Source organism: Glycine max, chromosome 18, assembly GCF_000004515.6.
Source record: "Glycine max cultivar Williams 82 chromosome 18, Glycine_max_v4.0, whole genome shotgun sequence".
In the NCBI taxonomy this organism is placed as follows: domain Eukaryota; kingdom Viridiplantae; phylum Streptophyta; class Magnoliopsida; order Fabales; family Fabaceae; genus Glycine; species Glycine max.
This window is the reverse complement of record NC_038254.2, coordinates 17,222,918-17,250,020: the sequence shown is the minus strand read 5'-3', so window position 1 is coordinate 17,250,020 and position 27,103 is coordinate 17,222,918. Positions and strand designations below refer to the sequence as shown.

The 27,103-nt window shown below is 34.0% G+C and overlaps 3 protein-coding genes, 1 non-coding gene and 1 pseudogene across 4 annotated transcripts; all 5 read left to right on the top strand.

The window, feature by feature from the left end:
- The first annotated feature begins 4,822 nt into the window (after positions 1–4,822).
- On the top strand, positions 4,823–7,918 carry LOC100813411 (pentatricopeptide repeat-containing protein At1g05670, mitochondrial-like; annotated as a pseudogene).
- A 1,246-nt stretch (positions 7,919–9,164) lies between these two features.
- On the top strand, positions 9,165–18,181 carry LOC121173931 (glutathione S-transferase U17-like). The gene is made up of 4 exons (XM_041011781.1): positions 9,165–9,271; positions 10,792–11,107; positions 12,032–12,079; positions 17,879–18,181. The coding sequence occupies exons 1-4, from the start codon at positions 9,165–9,167 to the stop codon at positions 18,179–18,181; spliced, it is 774 nt and encodes a 257-aa protein (XP_040867715.1).
- Positions 18,182–18,779: 598 nt separating this feature from the next.
- TRNAG-GCC (transfer RNA glycine (anticodon GCC)) lies at positions 18,780–18,850 on the top strand. The gene has a single exon. It is a non-coding gene; the product is annotated as a tRNA-Gly (tRNA).
- A 407-nt stretch (positions 18,851–19,257) lies between these two features.
- On the top strand, positions 19,258–20,424 carry LOC100812340 (glutathione S-transferase U18). The gene is given in 6 exon segments (XM_041011780.1): positions 19,258–19,336; positions 19,339–19,531; positions 19,533–19,572; positions 20,042–20,143; positions 20,145–20,224; positions 20,421–20,424. Coding segments are annotated over 6 exon segments (498 nt in total).
- Positions 20,425–20,796: 372 nt separating this feature from the next.
- On the top strand, positions 20,797–25,216 carry LOC100811805 (uncharacterized). Its single transcript, XM_003553160.4, has 3 exons — positions 20,797–21,578; positions 22,367–24,081; positions 24,757–25,216. The coding sequence occupies exons 1-3, from the start codon at positions 21,249–21,251 to the stop codon at positions 24,899–24,901; spliced, it is 2,190 nt and encodes a 729-aa protein (XP_003553208.1). The 5' UTR covers positions 20,797–21,248; the 3' UTR covers positions 24,902–25,216.
- The last annotated feature ends 1,887 nt before the right edge of the window (positions 25,217–27,103 follow it).

Below are 27,103 nucleotides of genomic sequence, written 5' to 3'. Positions count from 1 at the left end.
GTACAAAGTGTTGAGCAGTTGTCATCCATATGGGCAAATAACTATATGATTCTTCCCAACTTCCAAATGCAATTTCAAGTGCTTTCTATTTAGCTATGTAGGCTTTTTTGTATGTCACAGTATAACCAAAGCATTGTAGCATGTCTACAATCAAGGTTTTGATTTGGATACCAATCACTAAATGAACAATATTATGAGCAATTACTAATGAGTCTAGCCTAATATGATCTTGTGATATGAGTGAAGTTATGCATGTGTGAATACCATTTATATTCTTCATCTCCTACCTCTTGCGTATTTTGCTGAAGGATGCTCTTGCCCTCCAATGACATCCATTAGCATATTAATTACACTTAACAACATACTTGTCACTCTTGTTCTCTTCAACATCAAAATTAAACGAATGTAGAAAATGAAATTGCTTAATGGCATTCAGAGTTGCTTGTTTTGATTCAAATATCATGCATTCATAAAGGTCATTTGTACTGCCACTCCCTCTGTTCTGATAAGGATTTGAGTACTGTAAATCTTCTAAAAGTTGGCTATTAATAGTTTCAAAATATGAAGATGACTCATACTGACTTTGATTGCTTGGTTCTCCACTTTCATGAACATCGTGCTCTTGATCCTCGTCACTAAAGTCGCTAACATTATCTCTTATTATGGGTTCTTCACTAGCCATCTCTGAACAAATAAAAATGTAACTTATTATTCAAAATGTAAATAATTTACCGTATCTAACATAAAATGTAAAAAACATGCCGGGAACATTGTTAGGAAAATGTGAAGATGAAAGATGAATAGTATTTTGTGAAATATGAAAGATCGTAATGTTAAATGAGAAAATTATGAGTGACCTTTAGTGCCACCCATTGTCCCTTTTATAATGAAGATAAAAGTCATACAACCTCCACAACTTTCATTTAATGTACGATTTTTTTTGCACTTAATTAATTATAACTACATTTTTGTATAAATAATAATAATAAGTAAAACCCTAACAAAATATTTACTTATAACATAAAATTTTTAATTAAGTAAAACCCTAAAAAAATATTAAATTATAACATATTACATTTTTAAATAACTAAAACCCTAAAATAATATTAATTTATAACATTTAACATTTTTAATTAACTAAAACCCTAACAAAATATTTACTTATAACAATTTTTTTATTTAACTAAAACCCTAAAATAATAATTACACATAACATATTATTTTTAAAAAAAAAAAAAACTAAACACAACTTTAAAGTTGTGCCCTACCCAATGACTTCTGAACTACAAAACCACCCCTACCCTCCATAATACACTAAAGTCGTGGCCATTGTTACGACTTTGAAGTCGAGCCATGTGCTACGACCTATAAGTCATCCTACGCGTCCCTGCATGAAGAAAATACGCAACAAGCTCGAGAATGAATAATGGAAATAAGGAAATACAATAGGCTAGTGCACATGGAAAATAAGGGAATGCAGGTTAGGCTGGTTCAGAACAACAAGAAAAGGGAGATGGATCTCATATCAGAGGTTAGCTTTCAACTAAGGCAGATACATCATTTCAACTGTGGCTCAGGAAAAGAACATGTTAGGCTGGTGAATATTACAAAAGAAAGCAAATATTGCAGGAGGCTAGCCTGGATGAAATGAAGTATGGAAATGACCATACAAAATTTCAACTATGTTTCTTGTGAATGATGAAGAATCTTAGCTCGTCAATGATAGTGAAAACTCTTGTTTTAAAGCTTATGAATGATAACTTGAAGAACCCAAAGGCTACACCTTCAACAAAGTCCAAAGCTACGAGATTCTATTCTACACATTCAACATGAACTCAAAAGCATGGCATTTCAATCACTTGAACTCAAAGCATTATGTGAAGTCCAATCAAGTACATAGGCACGAGACTCTCAAAGTTGGCTAAAGACAAATGCTTGACACGTTCACTAAAAGGCATCAATAGTTTACACTGTGTATGATGCATGCCACATGAAACTCAAAGGCATGAATAATTTACACTATCTATTGAAGCATGCCACGTGAACTCAATGCCATGAGATTGATTCTCACTTTAATGAGTCACCAAAGCCAACTTATCTCATATAGTTTTCCTTTATCCACTTGCACTTTCATTCAACCTAACTTTCCTCATAAAACTTATTTATTTTTCTCACATCCTGTTTTTTTCATCCTTCTTTTAATCTCATGTTTCCTTTATTGTGAAGCAATGGCACATGCACAATCTGGACCTATTGATGGCTCCTTGTTGTGCTTACAAGACAATTGTATTTCAAATCAAGTGTGGGAAGACCAAGAGAGAATGATTCGTTCAAGGTGTAATTCTGCTTGGGCTTTTACGCACTTGGATCATATAGATAATTATGTCAAAAACTTAATAAATGAAATTGGTTTTGATCATGTTATAACTATCAAATAGATTGATATCAACCAACATTTGCTCAGTGTGCTGGTTGAATGTTGGAGACCCAAAACTCACACATTTCATTTTCCACATGGGGAGACAACCATAACTTTACAAGATGTGGCCCTACAGCTGGGCCTCAAGATTGACGAACTGTCGGTAACTAGTGCCACTACCGATGATGTACGTGTTGTTTGTCAGGCCTTACTAGAGGACACTTCACCTGATACATATATCAAGGGAAAAATGATTTATCTAACTTATTTGCAACAAAAATTTTCAGCTACTTCCTATTGATGATGATGATGTTGTGATTGTACAACATGCTAGAGCTCATATCATGATGCTCATAGGCGGATGCTTGATGCTAAATACATTAGAAGCAATAGTTCATTTTATGTATCTTTTTTTGTTATCAAATTTAACTGAGGCAAGTCATTATAGTTGGGGTGCAACTGTATTAGCATCCCTTTATCAAGTTCTAGATCGGGCTGTAAAGCCTTTACAAACTAAAATAGGTGGATGTTTGTTGTTGCTACAATCATGGGCATGAGACCGCATTAAATGCATTGCCCCACAGATACATGGCCTATCTGACGAAGAAGTACAAGAAGGACTTGAATTTCCTCTTGCATAAAGGTGGTCTCAGCCGATGACCCAAACAAACATTCCTACTAATTCAGTCAAACTAATACACGTCATATTTGATAAACAACATATGAATGAGCTTCATTTCTTAATTTCATGTTAAGTATTTCTTTGTGTTTCCTATCCGTTAATAAATATGTGACAATAATAATATATGTCTTGTAGTTTTTGTGTATAACTTATGAGACACCTCAAATAAGGCCATTAATTAGTAATGTTGAGGTATCTATGATTGTTCATGCAAAAGTACCACTCATATGTTTTGCAATTGTGGAATGGCATGCGGTAGACAGGGTCATGAGACAATTTGGACTGCGACAAAAATATTCCAGATGACCCACCAAACCTAGACCAACTCCACGACATAGATATGAGAGGGAGAACAAATATTTGTTTGTCTTATCATCATTGTCACTGGGTTAACAAATGGAATCATTGAAATGATTATATTATTCAAGGTGAAATGGACCATGGTACTTTGCATGAAAATTCAGAATACATGCAATGGTATATATGTTGAACTAGACGATATATATTCATGAGTGAACATTATCTACTGAGGTTGTAAGTTTACTTTAGAATTTTATTAAATTATTGTTATCATTATTCATTATTATTTCTAACTTCGTAAATCTTAATTTATAGTATTATTTTGGCTATCACCACCATCAATCACATGCTGAACCCAATGTACCTCCAGTGCATGTTTTTGGATATATGCCCTAACATCATCAATCACATGCATAATCTATTTATCAATCAACGGGTTTCTTTGGATACATGCCCCAAGGATGTGAACAAAGTTTCAATCATTGGGGTTCTCATCATATATGCCTTAATACTAATTTCAAGTTCTTTTTACCTTAAATGTTTTTAAAGGACTCTCACAAAGGTTTGCTATCACTTTCAACACTCCGCCATCTGCATATAACCCACCACCATTGAGCTCTTGTTATCGTCCATCATTACCTACTCAAATGCATGACATGAGTCATGAGAATGAGGAGGAAGATGATGATAACAACAATCTAACAATAATGATGATGATGGTCACAGTAGTGATCATGTTCCTCAACAACAACAAACAGTTATACATGATTATCCTAGAACACATGTTCCTCAACAACAACAAACAATTATACATGATCATCCTAGAACAAGAGGTCGTAAAACAAAAGGACAAAAATCACCAACAAATTTAGTACAATAAAATGAGAGACCTCGATACATATATATAAGAAATTCGTTCTCAGACATCATCCCACTATTAATATTTTTGTTAAACGAACATGTAATACATTTTAATATTTTTATTTAAATTTAAGTCTTTTTAAATTTAAATCTTTTGTATTATTTTTTTAATTTACAAAACAAATAATAATCCTTAACATTAATAAAAAAATATAGAAAATATTAAATACAGAAAATATAGATAATAGTGAAAAAAATAAATGTAGAAAATATAGTAAATAAAATAACATACCAAAAATTAGGAAAATTTTAAATAAAACCATTTTAAAAAAATTTAAAAATATATCAAATAAAATAATATTAAAAAATATAAAAAATATTAAATAAAACCATATAAAAATATATACAAAATATTAAATAAAACTAAAAAAAGTGAAAGAAAAAATTTATTTATAAAATAATTAAATTAACAAATTATTTACAATTAAAAAAATATACGGAAAACAAAAAAATAGAAGTGACAAATGAATTTATGACTTTTATAATTTTTAAAAAAAAAACATAAACAATTTTAAAGTTGTAAAAAAAAATGACTGACAACCTAAAAGTAGTAATTTTTTATAAAATTAATTGAAATTATAAATATTTTATAGTAAAGAAGTTATAACATCTCCATTTCCATATTTGGATAATAATTCAAAACGAACTCCTAATAGTAATTAAAAAAAAAAAAAACACCCCCATTTATTCGTTTCGCTCTTTTCCGGGTAGCCTTGGCCATGCTCCATCTTCGCCTAAGCTTCGAAACCGTTTTCCTGAGACGATAGCCGCAACCTCTTAACGCACAACAAATCGAAGACGAAAAGATTAGAGCTTTTTCTTTCACCCCTCTCTATCTTCTCAGGCTCTTTCATTATTCATTTCACTCTATTGTTCGCTCTGTTTATTCAAAAAGTAAAGAAGAAGAAAGTGCAATTATTCTCGTACTGTGTCGGGCTACTGGTTTCCGTGACAGAACCCGACCAAAGGTTGTTGCTTGCATATTTGAATTGACAATGAAAAACCCTCTCTTTTGGCAGAGTAGAAGAGAAAGTTCAAAACTTGTGTAATGGGTTTACCTCTTGCACATGAAGAGAGTAGCTATCTCCTCTTATTTCCATTGTTTTCACTATCATTGTCATCATAATCCCTTTCTGGGTTTTGGTCCAAGATGTTTGAGTGTGAAACTTTCCACTTCTTTGGGTTCAAGCAATGCCAGACACTGACTTTGTGCACCACATTTCCACCACCATTAAGCAGTGCTGCGCCGAGCCTCTTCGCCGGATTCTCAAGCCCTTTGAGTCGAAGTTCAAGCCTGATCATCTCATTTGGGTTCTTATGAACATCAGGGATGACTATAAACTCGTGTTGGATTTCTTCAACTGGGCGCGCCTCGCAGGGACCCTTCCTTGGAAGCCCTTTGCATTGTGGTTCAGATTGCGGTGGCTTCTAAGGATCTGAGAATGGCTCACAGGCTGGTTTTCGAGTTCTGGGAAAAGTCCCATTTGGACGTTGGAAACTCTTTTGATCGATTTACTGAGAGGTTGATTTATACTTACAAGGACTGGGGTGCACATCCCCGTGTGTTTGATGTGTTCTTCCTAGTTCTTGTTGAGGCAGGGTTGCTTCTAGAAGCTGGGAAACTGTTTGATAAGTTGTTAAATTACGGTGTTCTTGTCTCTGTAGATTCTTGTAATTTGTTTCTAGCTAGGCTATCTAACAGTTTTGATGGGATAAAGACGGGAATTAGGGTGTTCAGAGAGTATCCAGAAGTGGGTGTTTGTTGGAACACTGTGTCGTATAACATTATTCTTCATTCGCTTTGTCAATTGGGAAGGGTAAAAGAAGCACATAATCTGGTAATACAGATGGAGTTTAGGGGGAATGTTCTGGATGTTGTTAGTTATAGCATTATAATTGATGGATATTGTCAGGTTGAAGGAAAGGTCTTGAAGCTCATGGAAGAGTTGCAGAGAAAGGGATTGAAACCGAATCAATACACGTACATTAGCATAATTTCTCTTCTTTGTAAGACTGGTAGAGTAGTTGAAGCAGGGCAGGTCTTGAGGGAGATGAAAAATCAGAGGATTTTTCCTGATAATGTGGTGTATACAACTCTCATCAGTGGTTTTGGCAAGTCTGGGAATGTTTCAGCTGAATACAAACTCTTTGATGAAATGAAGAGTAAGAAAATAGTTCCTGATTTTGTGACATAGACTTCCATGATTCATGGGCTTTGTCAAGCTGGAAAGGTGGTGGAAGCATTCAAACTGTTAAGTGAAATGTTCAACTAAGGGTTGGAACCAGACGAAGTTACTTATACTGCTCTTATTGACGGGTATTGCAAGGCCAGGAAAATGAAAGAGGCATTCTCTCTTCACAACCAGATGGTTGAGAAGGGTCTGACTCCTAATGTTGTCACTTATACTGCATTAGTTGATGGCCTGTGTAAACGTGGAGAGGTAGATATAGCAAATGAGCTTCTTCATGAAATGTCTGAAAAGGGCCTTCAACCGAATGTCTGCACATATAATGCATTGATCAATGGTCTCTGTAAGGTAGGAAATATAGAGCAAGCTGTAAAACTTATGGAAGAAATGGATCTGGCAGGGTTTTATCCTGACACTATTACATATACTACACTCATGGATGCTTATTGTAAGATGGGTGAAATGGCCAAGGCTCATGAATTGCTGCGGATTATGCTTGATAAAGGACTTCAACCTACAATTGTTACATTCAATGTGCTAATGAATGGGCTTTGCATGTCAGGGATGTTGGAAGATGGTGAAAGACTAATCAAATGGATGTTGGACAAAGGTATAATGCCAAATGCAACAACATTCAATTCTCTTATGAAGCAGCACTGTATTAGAAATAACATGTGTGCCACTACTGAGATTTATATGAGGATGTGTGCTCAAGGAGTGATGCCTGACTGTAATACCTATAATATTTTGATTAAAGGGCATTGTAAAGCTAGAAATATGAAAGAGGCATGGTTCTTGCATAAAGATATAGTTGAAAAGGGATTTAGTCTAACTGATGCTTCCTATAATGCTCTTATAAAGGGTTTCTATAAGAGGAAGAAATTTGTGGAGGCTAGGAAGCTATTTGAGGAGATGAGAACATGGGTTCATTGCAGAAAAAGAGATATATGATATTTTGTTGACATAAACTATGAAGAAGCGAACTGGGAAAATACTCTTGAACTTTGTGATGAAGCAATAGAGAAATGTCTTGTTAAGAAAACTTAGTTGACATCTGTGTATGCCAGTTTATGATGGAATTATCGGCTGGTAATTGTTGTTTGTGTCTGCTTCTTCTTTCTTGGTAGTTCCATTGAAAGTAACTTGCGTATCATGACACCAGCTACCCTCATCATTAAAAGAGTGACACTTGACTTCCAGGTATTTTCCAAAACATGAAAGCAGATTATCATAGTAACACACACACGAACACACAGGAGGCTTACATCCTCAAAGGAAACTTCAATTTTTTTTAGGATATTGTGTTGGGATTGTGCAAGAAACAAATGTAATAGACATTTCTACAAATGTTATAGAGATTTCTTTTAATAGAAAAAGGTCAATACTAAATAGAGATTTTAAATAGAAGCAATTCTTGCAAATTCTATTTTCCTGGTGTTGCTTTCCCATCCTTTAGGACCTGTTATAGAGAACTGTGATCAATGATGATTTGCTTCAGAGTTGATGTAATCATGTAAGTGCTAAAATTTTAAATTTTTTTAATGGAATCTTGCCGAAACATCTATCTTGTTTGCTTGAATGAAGCATTACTGCAGATGTAAAAACATCATTAATATTTATTGAAATTTGATAAGGTTAAATGGTGTGACAAAATTTGATTTAGTTTGCATGAATCTATTAAAATTAGTTTTCGTTAATTTGTTGGAAGGAATAAATTAATTGTTCGAAATTTCAGTCATAACTTTAAAAAAATGTCTGAAATGGTAATCTGAATTTTGTATAAGTTTAGTTGTTCTTAAGAATAATAACAATAATTGGCAACTGCAAAAGAGCAAAATCAGGCACTTCAACGGCATGGAGATCTAAATAGTGTTGGGGCTTGCAAGATGGATGTGTGTGCTGTATAAGAAATCACATGCATGCACATACACACATAATGGAAACATGTAAATAGAAATTTTAAATGAAAGCAACTATTGCAACCTTCTTTTTTTCTGGTATTCTTTTCCATCCTTTAAGACCTGTTATGGAGAACAGTAATCAATGATGTTGTACTTTGTAGTTGATGCAAGTGCTAAAATTTTAAATTCATTTAATCTTGCTGAAATTTCTATCTTTTGTATACTTGAATGAAGCATTACTTCTAATGTAAAAAAAGTCATTACTCTTTAGTAAAAGGATTATATGATGTGACAATTTGATTTCATCTGTGATAGGAGACACCAATAAAGAAAATTTATAGAAGGAAAAAAGGTTGGGGGGTGTGGTTAGAAGGGGATTTAAGAAAAGTGTAACAGAATAGTTATTGATATAAACAAATTCAGTTACTAGTATAAAATAGTCAAGGAGGGAAACAGGGAGAGGGAAGATTGTTATCATGAAAGATAGTGAGGTGGAATGTGGAAGACCACTCAAAAGAGCCTAATATTGAGTTGTATTCTGTATTCTTAGTTTCAGAGACTGATCTGATTATCACACTGATATAGGGTTGGTGGACTGTAACATCATCAATAAAGATTCATATTTTTTTTCCCTCTTTCTTTCCTTTCTATGTACTAGTCCTATTAATTTGCTGGAATCCATTGAAACAAATTCTAGTTAATAATTTAGTTCTAGGAGTACATTAATTACAAAAAAAATTTAGTTGTAAATAATGGATTCAAATGTGTTGGAAATTTTGAGGAGACCAGAAATGGGTTATATGTTCAGGGAGAAAAATGAGGCAAACAGAGAAAGGAAAGGAAGGAAAAATTATGCTTTGTTAGTGTTTATTAATTACAAAGAACCTGGGATTTATTTCTCCTTCACAAAGGGTTTCCCCTTTCTTCAACAGAGCTAATGCTCAGTTTCTCAAATGATAACAAATCTGTGAATTCCCCATCTTACTCTCTCCTCCTATTTAAACTAATTCCCTACTCCCAATACTTAAACTGCCCAGCATACCTAATCACACTTGCTACTAATTATTATTCTAACAAACTACTCTCAAGACCCTATCAAGAATAGTAACCTGATTTTGTACACAAGTTTAGTTGGTCTTAAGAATAATAATAATCAGCAAGTGCAGAAAGTCCAAATTAGGAACTTCAACAGCACAGAGATCCAAACATGGACATCTTGCAAGCTACCTGAAGTAGTCACCACTACTTTTGGCTGTTTTTCTTTCTTATTTATATGTAACCAGGGTTTTATACTTGTTTGTTTTCTAAACTTTGTTTTCTACCCTGTACTAAGAATTTTGTATCATAGTAGTATGGATACCTATACCTTTTTATACCATATGATCTCACTGGTAATTTTTTTCTCTTTTTTCTCTACTGTGATTATTTTTCATAGTGTTCCCAATATTTGAAGAGCATAAGGATATGGTGTTTACAGATATATTATCTCATAATTCTCAATTGCCACACTTCTTGCAAAAGGCAACTATGCCTGTTTGTCAAAACTTTTCATTTATTTTTTGACAATTTCAATATTTGATCATTCTATTTGGACATGCTAACATTCTTTGAGGGACTACTTTAAGCTGTTCATTTTAGGTATCTACTTTTGACAGTGATTGCACTATTGTAACCTCCAATGCCCAAGTAATCATTGCCTAATGTGAAATGTTGTCTGGATTAATAGCCAGTGAAAGATGAGAACATTCATAGCTTTAGTTACTGTTAGTTGCTGCCATTTCATATTACAATATGCTTTCTGATCCTCTCAAAAAAGATGCAGGAGTGCTAGTAAAGAGTAAAACTCTTCTAATTGGAAAACTGAAATTAATATATGCAAAGAAGTGGCTGTTGGTACACCAGTATCCACACGATTTCCTGAAATTAGGATACTGGAGTTACATGCATATCCTGATATGTTGGTATGAATACCCACCCACACGCGCGCGCACGCAAGCACACACACACATTTGACACTTGATAGTGTTAGTGTAGAAGATTTTTATATTATCATCTAATAGTAAATTAACATGTATGTTAAGATTCTTGATTTTTGTAATTGATTTAAAAATAATACATAAGGTAGTTTTTGATTGATTGATAATGTAAATCTTTACACAATGATCATATACCAAAGTTAATCACTTAAACTCATGTTTTTGCACAAGTGTACTAGTGTCGTTAATGAAAGGACACCAACAAGTAGGTGCAGTAAATTAGTTGGCAGGTAGATTATACTAACACAACATCATCTAGCATTCCAAGTTCACGTTGTGACCTAACCTCCTAGGTCCTACCCCCCCATCAACTAATCTTCTTATGACTATTGAACATACCAAGACCGAGTGAGGTCAAGTTGTTGGGGGCATCGCCAAGTCCATTTGTGTTGATGGCTCGCATAGCTCTAAACAACAAATCAGTGGAGTATGAATTCATTGAGGAAAGGTTGGAGTCCAAAAGTCAGCTTCTCCTTCAATCCAACCCCATTTACAAGAAAATCCCTGTTCTCATTCACAGGGACAAAACCCATAGTGAGTTTTTCATCATTGTGCAGTATGTGGATGATGTTTGGTCCTCTGCCTCTCCCATTGTCCCCTCTAATCCTTATGACCACGCCGTTGCTTGTTTCTGGGCTGCTGCTTATATTGATGAAAAGGTAAAATAACCCTTTGTGAATACCATGCCAATGCTCTCTAGCTTTTATAATGTTATTTTGTTTTAGCTTTTGAAAATGAGAAAACAAGTTATGTATTGATAGTGTAAAATAGTTTTACATTGTCAACTAATCATAAACACAATAAACACAATGTATATTAAGTTTGTTGATTTTTATAATAATTATTTCAAAAGGCACACTAATAGTGATTTGTGAATGACTGTAATATCTAGGGCTGAAAATATACTATTTTTGTTAATATATAAGAATATAAATGAATGAAATTTAAATAGACTAAATAAAAAGGGCATAATTTTAAGGGTTTGTAGAATATTTAAATTCAATTTCATTATTTAAACATAAAAATAATACTATAATGTATATGATAAAAGCAATAGTATATCTATCTCCTTTTACATAATTCTCAAATATATACCTCAAAAATAAAAACAATATTTTTTCCCTTTATGTGTGTTCAATAGACATTTTAAAACTTCCATTGTAGCTAATGTTTGTATGCTGAAAGATTAAAATTCATTATCTCAATTTATTAGTCAACCCAAGTGGAAACTAGAATGAAAGCTAAAACCATTGCATATCTGCCACTTTCAATAAATATAAAAGCTTACAATTTTAGCATAATGACTATAGTGTCTCCCAAAATTGCAACGTAAAATTATTGAATAAATAATACAAGTGCACAAGTCTATTAAGCTATTATCTAATCGTAAATCATATAAATCATTGTGTACAATAAGTTTGTATAATAATTATCTTTAAAGTTATAACGATGAGGTTGATTGACAATAATGTTTCATTAGTTCACATGTAAAAAAATTACTTTAACACAACATATGCCTGTTAAAACTCAACATTGTTTGAATGTGCAAGATTTGAAATATGAAATTGAGACTATGCATGTAGTGGTACCCGACCATGAGATCCATTAGAGGAGCCAAAGGAAAGGATGATGTCAGATATCAAAGTGAAGAATGAAAACAGATTGAAATTCATTGGTGAATGCGTTACAAGAAATGATTTATATACAAAGGATTCAAAACAGAAAAAGAGTAACTAACTAACTACATAGTAACTAACTAACTGTATATATGTCATAATAGTTTGACAGCTAATTATAACTAACTAAAGCTATATTTACAACAGAATTGTGATACCTCCCTCAAGTTGGCGAATAGATGTTAATTATTCCCAACTTGGCAATGACTTTACCAAAAATTGGTCCTGGAAGAGCTTTTGTAAAAACATCAGCAACTTGGTGTTGGCTCTTGACATGGACAAGCTTGATGACATTGGATTGAACAAACTCCCTGATGAAATGGTGGTCTATGTCAATGTGTTTGGACCGTTCGTGGTGCGCAGGGTTAGAGGCAAGGCTTATAGCAGATTTATTATCACAAAACAACATCACAGAGGGCATATCAATTTCAAAGTGAAGAAGTAACCTTCTCAACCAAAAAACTTCACTAGTAACAAAAGACAAAGCACGATATTCAGCCTCTGTGGACGATTTAGAAACAGTTGGTTGTTTCTTAGAACGCCAAGAGAGAAGGTTATTCCCTAAAAACACACAAAAGCCAAAAGTGGACCTCCTGGTATCAACACAGCTGGCTCAATCAGCATCAGCAAAGGCAGTGAGTTTGAGAGAGTTCTGAGCAGGGAAAAATAAGCCTTGTCCTAGAGCAGATTTGAGATACTGCAAAAGATGATGGACAACATTTAGGTGAGGAACTCTAGGTTCTTTCATATATTGACTCAAGCGATTCACAACAAATGTTATATCAGGACGTGAAATGGTCAGATAAACCAATCTACCAATTAACCTCTTATACATTGAGGGATCAGGGAGTAAGTCTCCATCATGAAGATTGAGCTTCAAGTTGGGATCCATTGGAAGATTGGAAGGTTTGCATGCCAATGTATTTTTTCTAGGCGAGTGAGATACCTCTGCTGGATTTAGCTATTTCTAAGCCAAGGAAATATTTCAAAGGGCCAAGGATCTTCAATTGAAACATAGATTGCAATTGGGTCTGAATAGCCTGCACAGAGGTAGAATTTGGTCCAGACAGGATGATGTCATCTACATACACTAGTAGAATGACTAAGGAATTCCCTGAACCAATGGTGAATAGGGAGTAATCATGCTTGGACTGATGGAACCCATGACTAAGAAGGGTAGTGGAGAACTTACAAAACCATTGTCTAGAAGCTTGTCTAAGTCCATACAATGATTTGTTCAATTTGCCTACCAAGCAAGAATTTTCTGACTTGTAACCTTTGGGAAGTTCCATATAAACTTCTTCAAACAAATCTCCATTCAAAAAAGCATTATTAACATCTAATTGGAGAAGGCACCAGTTTCTAGCAGCAGCAACATAGAGCAAAACTCTCACAGTGGTAAGCTTGGCCATTGGAGAAAAAGTATCAAAGAAATCGATTCCAGCTTGTTGAGTATACCCTTTGGCAACCAATCGAGCTTTGTATCTATCCACAGAGCCATCCATTTTATATTTAACCTTATGCACCCATCTACAACCTATATAATGCTTATCAGGTGGTAAGGGAACAAGTGTCCAGGTGGAATTTTCCTCAAGAGCTTTGATTTCCTCATTCATTGCCTGACGCCATTCAGGATAGGGGGCAACTTGATGATAAAATTAAGGTTCATATATAGCTGAAATTTGGTTAATGAGAGCTCTGTAAGGGGAGCTAAGAGCCAACAAGGAACAATGATGTTGGATCAGATATGCAGTCTTTGGTTTTGGTGTAACATAGTCAGACAAGTATAAGGGAGGCTTAGTGTGGCGTGTATTCCTTCTTAAAGTGACAAAAGGCAAAAGGTCAAGTTGATCTGGGCTAGGGACTAAGGGTGGATCACTTGGATCTTAGATAGAGTTAGCAGGTGTCTATGGTGATTGGCTAGTATTTTGGTCAGGGTTAGGTAATGTATTAGTGAGAGGGATGGGATAACCATATCAAGTAAGGAATCAAGAATGACTTGGTTCTGTGAAATGGTTTGAAAGGGAAAAATGGATTCATGTAAGACAACATCTCTAGACACAAAAAACTTCTTAGTGTTCAAGCTATACAATTTGTATCCTTTATAACCTCTTGGATAGCCAACAAATACTGCAGGTACTACTCTAGGGGAGAACTTGTTCCTTGATGATGGAAGAGTGGAGGCAAAGGCCAAACAACCAAAACTCCTCAAGGCAAGATAATATGGTTCCTTCTTGAACAGAATGTTGAAGGGTGAGTTGTGTTTTAGTAATGGTGAAGGAGTTCTGTTGATGAGAAAGGTTGCAGTGGTAACACAATCTCCCCAAAATGATATAGGAACTTTAGATTGGAAGTACAAAGCTCTGGCTACATTGAGCAGATGTTGATGCTTCCTTTCCACTACTGAATTTTGTTTTGGTCTCTTAACACAAAAAAATTGATGAAGAGTGCCTATGGAAGTCAAAAACTGAGTGAGAGCAAGCTCTTTAGCATTATCAGATCTGAGGCACTTGATGGAAACACCAAACTGAGTCTGAACCATGGTGAAAAATTGTTTCACATAGATTGAAGCTTCAGATTTTTGTTTAAGCAGAAATAGCCAAGTGAATCTTGAGCAGTCATCTACCAATGTAAGGAAAAATCTCTTCCCCTCATATGTAGGTGGGCATAGGGACCCCATATATCACAATGGAGTAAATCAAAAGGTAAATCAAATAAATTGTTAGAGTTAGGAAAGGATAATCTTCTAAATTTAGCAAGTGGACAAACAAAAAAATTAGAAGAAGAGAAATTAGGAGAGAATTGTAAACCAATTTTATTATTCAAATGATTGAAAACTTTGTATGATATATGACCAAACCTAGAATGCCAAATATGAGCATTTTTACAAAGAGTGAAATTTACGTGTGAATTGATAACAAAAAAAGTAAATTTGCAATCATGAGTGTCCTTGAGGTCTAGGACATAAAGGCCTTGGATGAGATCCCCTCTTCCAATCTTCTTGCAAGCTTGCTTCTCCTGAATATCAAATTCATTTTGGGAAAAGAAATGGGCAAATTAGGATTAGTTAGTAGGGCACTAACTGAAATTAAATTGAATTTGAATTTAGGAATGTAAGCAACATTATGCAAGACTAAGGTGTTGGTTAAACAAACTGAACCAATGGCAAGAATGGGTATAATGTCACTATTAGGTAGAGTTACAGTTTTATCATAAACAAGCTAATAAGATCTAAAATGATGAAGAGAGCAAGTAATATGAATGCTTGCACCAGAATCTAAAAGCCAACAATCATGAAGAAAATTGGAAGTGGAAGTAGAAAGAATCATACCACTTATGGAAGAAACATCATGAAGAATGACAACATTGGTAGCATGACTTTCTAAAAGATTCATCAATTGGCTATATTGTTGAGCAATAAGTTGAAACTGGGAACCCAAGTCAACAGAAGAGGGTTGTGATTTAGGTATATCAACAGACACTTGGTGAGCAACCTTGTGTGATGGTTCCGAGGAGGAAGAAGATTGCTTCTTGACCTCTGAGGAATATCCATTCTTCTTATAATTTGGAGGATAGTCATGCTGTGGAAGCAAAGCTTCATGATGAATCAACAATGATTCAAAGGTGTTTTGATGATAACAATGATGACAACAAAAGATGATGACAAAGGTGATGAACAAAAAGCTCAAAAGATCAAAGAACAACTCAAGTGAATCAAGAACAAGTCAAGAGTTCAAGAATCAAGAAGAATTCAAGACTCAAGAAGAAAGTCTACAATCAAGAATCAAGATCTCAAGAATCAAGATCAAGATTCAAGACTCAAGATTCAAGAATGAAGAAAAGACTCAATCAAGATAAGTATTAAAAAGTTTTTTCAAAACTTTGAATAGCACATGAGTTTTTGACAAAACTTTTACCAAAGAGTTTTTACTCTCTGGTAATCGATTACCATATTGTTGTAATCGATTACCAGTAGCAAAATGAGTTTGAAAAAGTTTTCAAACTGAATTTACAACGTTCCAAATATTTTCAAAAGGCTGTAATCTATTACAATGTTTTGGTAATCGATTACCATTGTCCTTGAACGTTGAAATTCAAATTTAAAAATGAAGAGTCACATTGTTTCACTCAAAAGCTTTGTGTAATCGATTACACTTATTTGGTAATCGATTACCAGTGACTGTTTCTGAAAAATCAAAAGATGTAACTCTTCAAAAAGGTTTTGACTTTTTCAAATGGGTTTTAAGTTTTTCTAAAAGTTATAACTCTTCTGAATGGCCTTCTTGACCAGACATGAAGAGTCTATAAAAGCAAAGCTTTGTTTTGCATTTTCAATCAATCTTTCTAACAACAATCTTGAATACTTTTGCTTTTCCAATCAATCCTTTACAAACATTGAAATCTCTTTGAACTTCTTCTTCTTCTTTGTACCAAAAGCTTTCTGAAGTTTTCTGGTTTTCTAAACCTTGAAAACTTGTGCTATTCATCTTTTTATTCTCTTCTCCCTTTGCCAAAAAGAATTCGCCAAGGACTAACCGCCTGAATTCTTTTTGTGTCCCTCTTCTCTCTTTTCCAAAAGAACAAAGGACTAACCGCCTGAATTCTTTTGTGTCTCTCTTCTCCCTTGTCAAAGAATTCAAAACGACACAGTCTGAGAATTCTTTTGATTCTTCCCTTTCCCTAATACAAAAGCGTTCAAAGGTTTAACCGCCTGAGAATTCTTTTGTATCCCCATTCACAAAGTATCAAAGGTGTAACAGTCTGAGATCTTTGTCTTAACACATTGGAGGGTACATCCTTTGTGGTACAAGTAGAGGGTACATCTACTTGGGTTTGACTGAGAACAAGAGAGGGTACATCTCTTGTGGATCAGTTCTAGTGGAGGGTACATCCACTAGGTTCAACGAGAACAAGGGAGGGTACATCCCTTGTGGATCTTTGCTTGTAAAAGGATTTTTACAAGGTTGAAAGAAATCTCAAGGACCGCATGTCGCTTGGGGACTGGAGGTAGGCACGGGTTGTTGTCGAACCAGTATAAAAACTCTTGTGTGTTTGTTTCCTTCTTCCCTACTCTTTTACTTTCCGCTGTGCATTTAATTTTCCCTTTTACTTTCTGTTAAGTTTCTCTTCTACTCCATATTCTCTTAACAACAAAAGTAAAAGCCTTAAAAAAGTAATTTTTAATTGGTAAAGTTTTAGGAATACTATCATTGCGATGCCACAAAGCATGGGTGGAGTGACTCGAAGCAGGTTTAGGAATTGAACCATCGACAAACCCATATTTGTTCTTCCCATGAAGTGCCATGCGCATTGCTTTCTACCAAGAATTGTAGTTTTCACCTGTAAGGGGGGGTGAAACTAAAGCAATGCTAGGATTATCGGATGAATGAAGAATTAAGGGGTTAGAATCATCAATGACAGCCATGACCAAGAGGAGAAGGAAAGAAACGATTTAGAAGAAAACAATCATAAAGAAGAAGGTAATACACAGAGAGAAGCTTCAAGAGGAAGCAGTAGGCACGGAAGGAGTAACTTCTGATACCATGTCAGATATCAAAGTGAAGAATGAAAACAGATTGAAATTCATTGGCGAATGTGCTACAAGAAATGGTTTATATACAAAGGATTCACAACAGAAAAAGAGTAACTAACTAACTGCATAGTAACTAACTAACTGTATATATGTCATAACAATTTGACAGCTAATTATAACTAACTAAAGCTATATTTACAACAGAATCGTAAATAGATAAGAAGAAGAGATTCATAGAGGAAGTGAGACAAGGATTGGCACTATTGAAGGATGTATTTAAAAGTAGCAGCAAAGGCATGGCCTTTTATGGTGGCAACCAAATTGGTTTCTTGGACATTGCACTTGGTAGCTTCTTAGGGTGGCTGAGGGTGACAGAGATATCCAATGGGGTGAAGTTGCTTGACCAAAGCAACACACCTGAGTTGGTGAAATGTGATGAAAGGTTTTGTGCACATGGTGTTGTCAAAGATGTTATGCCAGAGATATGGAAGGTTGTTGAGTTTGCCAAGACACTAAAATGCTAGCTAAGGGCTAAAATGGATGGTTTCTACTCCAAAGTTATTTTGTAGTTTCAATAAAATAACATGCCATGTAGTGTTGGCCAATTTGTGTATTTTCTTTCTCTTTTTGAGATTTGTGTAGTTGAAAGTTGAAATATGAATTGTGTCATTTGTGTGATTTTTGTGATGCTGCATTTAGAATTGGAGCAAAATATTAAATAAATACAGAATGTGTCATTTGTGGCACCTGTGACAATGATATAGTACCCTGCCAAGGTAGAGACTAGAAAGTCCTAACCCCTAACACCATTAACTAATCTTCTTATCGCTATTGGTTAATGCTTCTAGGAGGAGTTCTACACCATTGCTCGTTTCTGGGCTGCCTTTCTTAATCCCATGCCAAAGTTCTTTAGCTTTTACATATAAGTGTTTATTTCACATATGGTTAACTTAATGCATAAATATGAATATATGATTAATTTTATTTTATAAGGTCATGTTTCCTGAGGTTCTAATTTGTGATTTTTCTTTTTCTTGAAGTTTGTGTAGCTGGAACTTGGAATCACTCGTGTGCCCTTTTTATTGTTTAATTTCAAAGAATTAAACAAGTTAGTAATGTGAAGCACCAGTGGTCTAGTGGTAGAATAGTACCCTGCCACGGTACAGACCCGGGTTCGATTCCCGGCTGGTGCAACTGTTTTTAATTTTTTACTAAATAAATTTTAATTGACATATAACATTTTAGCCATTGTGAACGAAGGCTTCGCCCGTTTCCACAGCAGCTAAACGAGAACTATTTTTATACGTGAACCCATATTTAAACTACTCTCTTGTACTTCTTATTTAAATAAACTCATAAGACATTTTTTTTCTTAAAAGTAAACTCATACAAACATAAGCTACAAACATAATGTAAAAAAAAGCCTGAAAATGACTTATTGTGGCTGCATCGGACGGCAATGTTTTTGCTTTGGTTTATAAAAGGAAGATATTTAGGTTCAGGTAATTAATTAATAATTATGAGTGAAAAGTGTGTCAAAGAATCGTTTAAAATTGATGATCCTTTTAACTTCATAAATAAACTTTGGTTAGCACCCAACATGGCAAAGAGTGAGTTGAAGCTGATAGGTAAATGGTCGAGTCCTTATTCGATTAGGGTGGAGATTCCCCTCAACATCAAATCCTTGAACATGAACACTTTGAAGAAACCTTGAACCCCAAAAGCAACCTTCTTCTTCAGTCAAACCTCGTGTATGGCAAAGTCCCAGTTCTCATCCATCATGAAAGACCCATGTGCGAGTCTTTGGTCATAGTTGAATATATAGATGAAACTTGGTCAACTGGTCCTTCTATTCTCCCCTCTCATCCTTATGATAGTTGTTGCTCGCTTTTAGGCTGGTTACATAGATGATAAGGTAAAAGCTCCTTTTTGCTGTTTCTTTTCCTTTGTGTTAGCCTGTTTGGAACTAATTAAAGTGTGGAATGAATTTAGACTTTAATTTTTGTACACTTCAACTAATTACAAATCTTTCAAAATATAAATAATTATTATAAAACTCAACAAATTCCAATTATATAACTATCAATGTAGGGATTAAAACTTAAAACAGAAACATCTACATGGACAAAGTGAGTAGTTTATCATGTGTCGTACATGAAAATTTTGCAAGTGAGAAATAAGACGTAAATTTAGAGTGTACAATTAAAATTAGATTTTAGTAAACTAATTTTGGTTATTCGTATATGGTTGCATAGTTAAAATGAACTCCTCTCAATCATCACACCTTTGTTGACTAAGTGTAATTTTGGAATTTTATTTTTGTTTAAAATTCATAAAAATTGAAATTAACTTTATTTTATTTTATTTTCTGCAAAATGATGTAGTGGTTTCCTTCCATGAAAAGCATTATAACTGTTGAAGATGAGGAGGAAAGGAAGCCATACTTTGAGGTGTTGGAAGAAGTGCTTGAGAGGATGGAGGATGCTTTTTATGAAATGCGCAAAGGAAAGTCCCTTGTTCGGTGGAGACATGATTGGATTTGTTGATATTGCATTTGGGTGCTTTTTGTCGAATTTTATGCTTAATTATTTACCATTTTATCATCAACCACGATTCAATACCAATAATATATTTTTAAATTATATATAATTATTTTACTTTTATCATAAAATTTAACTTGTAATTTTCACCAATCAAAATTTAATTTACATAAATTATCATTATAAATATTTGTATATTAGCCTGATTTCAATTATATGATAGATAGTATGAAAAGTACTTACGTTATCAATATATTCTAAATAAATTCTTAATTTTATCAAAAATAATATTTTGTTGGTTATTTCTTGAAATGTTAGAATTATAATTATTAAATAAGTTATTTAAAATAGCTCTAGAATTATTTTAAGTGAGAAAGATAAACAACATGGCTGTAACTTCTAAGATTCTTTTTTTTTGGGTGGAGAGTTGTAACTTGTAAGATTGTCAATAACAATATAGTTTTTTTTTTTTTTTTTTTTACACGTAGCAATGTAGTTCACACATATAAAACCTTTTTTTATAATTTGAATAGGAATAGATAATAAATTGGTTAACATTCATTCAGTTACTTCTTTTTATTTTTCTACAAATGAAATATAAGCTTTTAGTTCCACCATTATGATATCCTCACATGATAAAATTAGCTGTCAACCCACTAATCATAAATATTCTTTCATCTCTCTAATATTCTTTTATCTTAAAATGATGTATTTTACTTTCACATAACCCATATCAAGTTTGCACTTTCTAACAGCTTCCATCAACCACGTACATTTAGTTAAATTCATTTCAAAGAAATAATCATTTGTTTCATTAACTTAGTAAAAAATAAAAAAAAGCTTTTGAAAAAAATCCATTCTTTATTATGAATTGATTCACTCCTCTTAGCAAACGGCACCGTTTCATACAACCCTCTAGTTCCGTTCTTCTGTAAACCAAACCAAACCGATCTAACAACATCCTTCCTCCCTACACTCGCTTAACCACTGAATCTCGAAGAAGAAGAAGAAGAAGAGAGAGAGAGAGACACTGCGATTCAAAATCCTAACAATGGCGTTCGAGATGCCATTGGATCAGATAAAGCACCTCCGAACTCTTCTCCGCAGAGAGGCCAATCTCTCGTGGTACGAGCCCGAGAAGGAGGAAAATCTCGCGCTCCCGAAGCTCCCTTCCGTCGCCGAAACCATCGCGAAGCTCGATTCCTCGCCGAACTACCTCCGCTGCAAGAATTGCAATGGCAGACTCATCCGCGACTTGCAATCTTCCGTCTGCGTTTTTTGCGGCACGAATCCCCAGAACGACCTCCCACCCGAACCCTTCAAATTCAAGAGCACCATTGGATATCGGTGGCTGCTCGAGTCGCTTCAACTCGATGGATCGGTAATATCAATATCATCGCTTTCTCTACTAAAAAAATGATTTTTTTTTTTTTTTGCTGATTTAGTCATTTTTTTATTATTGACAAATGTTAGTTTTGTCAGAAATGTCAGTTAGGGGAATTCGAACCCACAACCTCTCCCCCCTCCTCATTTCACCTTTCCCCAACCACTGGGCTAACCTTATATCTCCTACTGATTCAGTCTTAATGCTGGAAATTGGAAACTATTGGTGTTACTTTGATGTAAATGTTATGCATTTTTCCTTTGTTTATAATGCAAAGAGGAAAGAAAAGTAGATAAAATGATAGTTTGTTTTGTTACACTAATGATTATTTTTTAGATAAATCTTAGATGGAGTTCTTTAGGTGCTGTTTTCCAATTAGAATTGGAACTTTACCTTGATAATCTACTAATGAATGTTTACATTGAATGTTAGCATAGGTTTTTAAGGTGAAACTCCAATTCTGATGGTAGAATAATACCAAAAGCACCTGTGGAACTGGATCTAAGTTCTGTCCCTATTTTTAGGAAAAATCTTAGATGAACTTCCTTAGGTGCTTTTGGTATTTTTCTCCAATCAAAATTGGAGTTTTACCATGGTAACTTGCGTAATAAAGGTTTGTATTAAAGGTGATCATATGTTATCAAGGCAAAACTCCAATTTTAATTCAAGAACAGCACCAAAAGCACTTAAGAAACTATGTCCAAGTTTTGTCTTTTATTTTTTTAATTAAAAAAAATTGAGGTTTGATGTATTGCTGTGTTAACTCTGTGCACATTGTTTTTCAGGAGATGGTGGCACCAGTAGTGAATGAAAATGAATGGAACAGGGGGAGGAGTGAATCGAAAGATGAGATTCCCTTATCTGAACTGCTAGATTTGGAAATTAGATGGCCTTCTGAGGCTGAGAGAGTTCAGACAAGTACTTCGGATCCGGCCGTGTTTCAGGGGAAAAGTTCATTGAATTTGGCTGGAGTTGATCTTGATAGTTTTTTTGACCGTAGGGAATCTGATTCTGATATGTTTGAACAGAACTTGGCTTCTGAAAGACAAGTTGGTGGTGCTTCAGATAAGAGTTTGCAGGCTAGTGAAAATCTTAGTTTGTTTCAGAATGTCCAAGCTTCGGAAGTAGATGCTGGGTCTGTGGAAAATCAGAGTGGTAATTCATTTTCCAGTTGGGAGGCCAGCTTTACGTCTGCTAGTTCTGGTCCTGTTCATGAAGTATCCAAATCAGTTGATCATTCTAAAGTTGAATTGGATATGGCATCTGGATTCTCAAAACATTCTGTTGGTGTAAACAAGAATGATGATTTCAATCTTTCAGCATCCACAGAAGACGATTATTTTCAGGGTGATGGATGGAGTACTTCCAATTCAGAGGTACATTGCCAGACTGGGAAATCAGAATCAACCATGGATATTAGTGGTACAAAAACAGCAGAAAGTGCTAATGGTTCAAGTAGAAATCTTGACTGGATGCAAGATGATCTATGGCAAGGGAGTGATAACAAGACAACTGATACTGTGGCTACTGCTGAAGATAAAGATTCATTTGATGAATGGAATGATTTTACTGGCTCAGGTAGCACACAAGATCCTTCTAGTACTATTTCCAATTCAAAGACTAATGCCCAGACTGGAAATGTTGGATATTCTGTTGATTTTAATGTTACAAAAACATTAAAGGATGCTAATAGCTCTTCTAACAAGGATTTTGACTGGATGCAAGATCAGTGGCAAGATAACAATAACAAGACAACAAATACCATCAGTGCTAATGAAGCTGCTGACTCATTTGATGCATGGAATGATTTCACTGGCTCAGCCAATACACAACATTCGTACTTTGGTTTATCCAACTCAGAGATAACTGGCCAGGCTGGTAAATGTCAATTTACCCAGGACCATAATGATATGAAAACAACTGAAAGTGCTACTGGTTCTTCGAGTAATTTTGACTGGATGCAAGATAACCAATTGCAGGGGAGCGATAACAAGGCAACTGGTATTGCAACTACTAATGAAGTAGCTGATGAATTTGATGCATGGAATGATTTTACTGGCTCAGCTATTTCACAAAATCCTTCCAGTGGTGTTTCCAACTCTGCGATTACAGCCCAGATTGGGAAGTCAGAAATTACTGCTGATCTTAATGACATGAAAACAGAAGAGGGTACTAATGCTTCTTCTCACAGAAGTTTTGACTGGATGCAAGATGACCAATGGCAAGTCAGCAATAGTAAAACAAATGATACCAGGACTACTAATGATATTGATTCATTTGATCTTTGGAATGACTTTACTAGCTTGGCCAGTACACAAGATCATTCCAACAATGTTTTGAAGCAAACAGTAAATTCTGCAGAAAAGACCTCTGAAACGAATTTACTCAGTTCGTCAAACAGCTCACATGATAAAGATTTTAGTGGGTTTTCACAGCATGATCTATTTTCAGGACAGTTTGGTAGTTCATTGAGTTCTTTTCCAGCTACTTCTTCCAACAGGTGACTTGATATTATGCTGGTTGCATTTTTTTAACATAAGTATGCATAGTTCAATTTGACCACTTTTGGAGTACCAGGTGGACTTGAGTGTATATCCAACACCTTTAGGAGTTTGAGTTCAATCATTCAGTTTACATTTAGTGCTAATTGTATAATCCAACTAAAGGGATGTCTATACAGTTGAAATACTTAAAGGAAATTGATGCATCTAGGTAATAACCAACATAACTTACTAATAGAAAGGTTGGCCAAGGGTATCTGCTGTACACAAGGGTTCTGTTGGATGGCCATGTTGAACGGGGAAATGATTGATGGCATAATTCTTAGCTTTGCATGTTATGACTTGAAAAGGATATGCCTCACAAGGGAATGGGAGAAAAAATGTGAGAAGGAACAAACTAGTGCGTTGTTCTATTTATATTAATCTTTTATTAGAAGTACAATGTTCAAACATCATTCTCCTTCCTAGGTAACTACTTTTTACACTTCTACCTTGAAAGCACTGGAGACTTGGAAGTTCTTCATCCTTTAAATCACTGTATAGGCAATGCATTTTACGATTTTATGCTCTGGTTAATTGATGTCGGTTTTGGACATTCTTCAAAGTAACATTAGACCTTGATTGACATTTTGTATTTTCAAAATAGAAATTTATGCCATCTGTTGCATGTTCAGGGTGGCTGAAGTGGATATCACGAGAGGAAACTCTGGAGATGTTTCCACTGCAGTAGGGTCAAAAGATGACGTAGAGATGTTGATGTCACAGATGCATGATCTCTCCTTTATGCTTGAGAATAATCTTTCAATTCCCCCAAAGTAAGATGGAACTACACTATTTTCTAGTAACCCATCCATTTATTCTATAGCCTATTATGATTACTTATGTAATCTGTAGCATAGCCCCCCGTCTATGTATTTATTCTTTGATGAATGGATAGGGAATAATATGGCTTTCATCTACAGTTGTAATTTCCACTTTTCCCTTGATCATTTATTTTGGGTGCAAGCAATTCCCTAAATTAGTTTTTTTATTGTAGATCAAGCATGTTGCTATGTCGGTTTTGTAGAATGCTACTACTGTATATTAGCTAGCAGTTTATGCTGGGGAGATGAATATGATTATGATTTTTTGTAAGGTCCGATTTGAGAGCTGCCTTTAGTTTTGTTGTGTTGAGACTTTTCAGACATTACCAGCTCCACTGCCAACTAATCTGCAGTAGATGCATCACTTATAAATCAGTGAATTTTGCCCTTGTGAGCTTTAAAACAAATGGTGCAGAAACTTTTTAGTGGAAATTGTCTCTTTTTTTCTTCTTACATTTTTAATAGGTTTAATTGTAATTTTGGTTCCCCTGGTTTTATAAATCAGTGAATTTGGTTTTCCTGAAATTTAATTGAGACATTTGGTCTACTTAATTTTGAAAAATTGTGATTTTGGTTACTATGTCAAATTGCATCCGTCTTTAAAGTTTTAATGTTGACCAATTAATTGCTGAGTTGGCACACTTATGTTTTGTTTATTAACTATTAACTATAATTAATGAAGTTATTAAGATAAGGACAAATAACCATTCTTGTTCCTCAATGTATAATTGGTTAACAAATGCGTCATTAAAAGATGAAAATATAAAATTTAGTCTCTGAAAGTATAAAAAGTGCGACAAATATATCTTGTTGCTAACTTTTGTTCGTCACCGTTAATAAAATAACTTATGTGGCACGGAGGGACAAATTCGTCACTAAAATGATTGCCAACGTGGATTACCTACATAGGAGCATATTTTTCATAATATTTTTTTGACTTTTCGTCTTCTTACTCCACTGATAAATATATCTCTAAAAGATGAAAATACAAAATTTAGTTCCCGAACGTATAAGAAGTGCGACAAATATGTCAGGACGTTAATAATGAATTGTATCGGAGAGAAGCTATGGAAAAAAGAATTAAAAAATAGTAAAATACAGCTTAAGATTTAAACTCTTATACTTTGATTATCTATCTATTTATCCATCCATCAAATTGTTAATTAGTTTTTTAATTAATCAATATAACTACTTATTTTCCAAAATAAAATAAAATTCTTTAGTTTTATGATATAAAAAAATTGAGTTACCATTTAAAAAATGAAAGTCTTTTATTTTTTTGAAATTTTTTGTTTCTTCAATTAATTATTAATCTTTATTATGTATTCTGCCATAGTATGTCAAATGGAATGCAAGGTCGCTCTAGTCCTTAAATCAACGAGAGATACAACTCTATGTCCCAAAGGCAAAGACTAAACCTCTGTATTAGTTTTTTTTTTTTTAAGTTAATCTCTGTATTAGTTTGAGCATTATTGTATTTTTTTCATTTAAATTTATTTGGGTTCTTTATTTATTAGTAACTGTTTTCATTTCATTCATATTATGTATAATAAGTGTTGTCTGCACATAAGGTTTATTCAAGGAATTCTTTCATATTTGAGGTATATATATATTTTATTGATTAAAGAAAAAGACTTATAATTCCATTTTAACTTTATCTAGTTTAAATTTTGTGAGATATTTTTATAAAAAAATAGTTGATCAAATTCTTTTTCTAAAATAAATAAATAAATAAATTTGGTCTCACGGCCGATTGTGTTTTTTCTACTCAAAACTCTCGAAATATTATTTTCAACCTAAATATGAGGGCACTTAAGTTGGAATTGTGATATGGAATAATTTTAAAGATTAAAAGTGAGAAATTTAGTAGAAATTTGATAAAATTATAAGATATAAGATAATTTTTTTTAACAACAAAGATTAAGGTTTGACAAGGAAATCAAAATAATAAAAATATATATATTAAAAGGAAATTTAAAAAATATATTACATAAATACTAAACGAATAACATCAGTAGATAATAATAATAATAAGTCACAATCTATTATTAACGTCCAGATATATTTGTCGCATGTTTTATATTTTCAAGGACTAAATTTTGCATTTACGCATTTGTCAGCGGAAGACGAAAAATAAAAAAAATATTATGAAAAATAT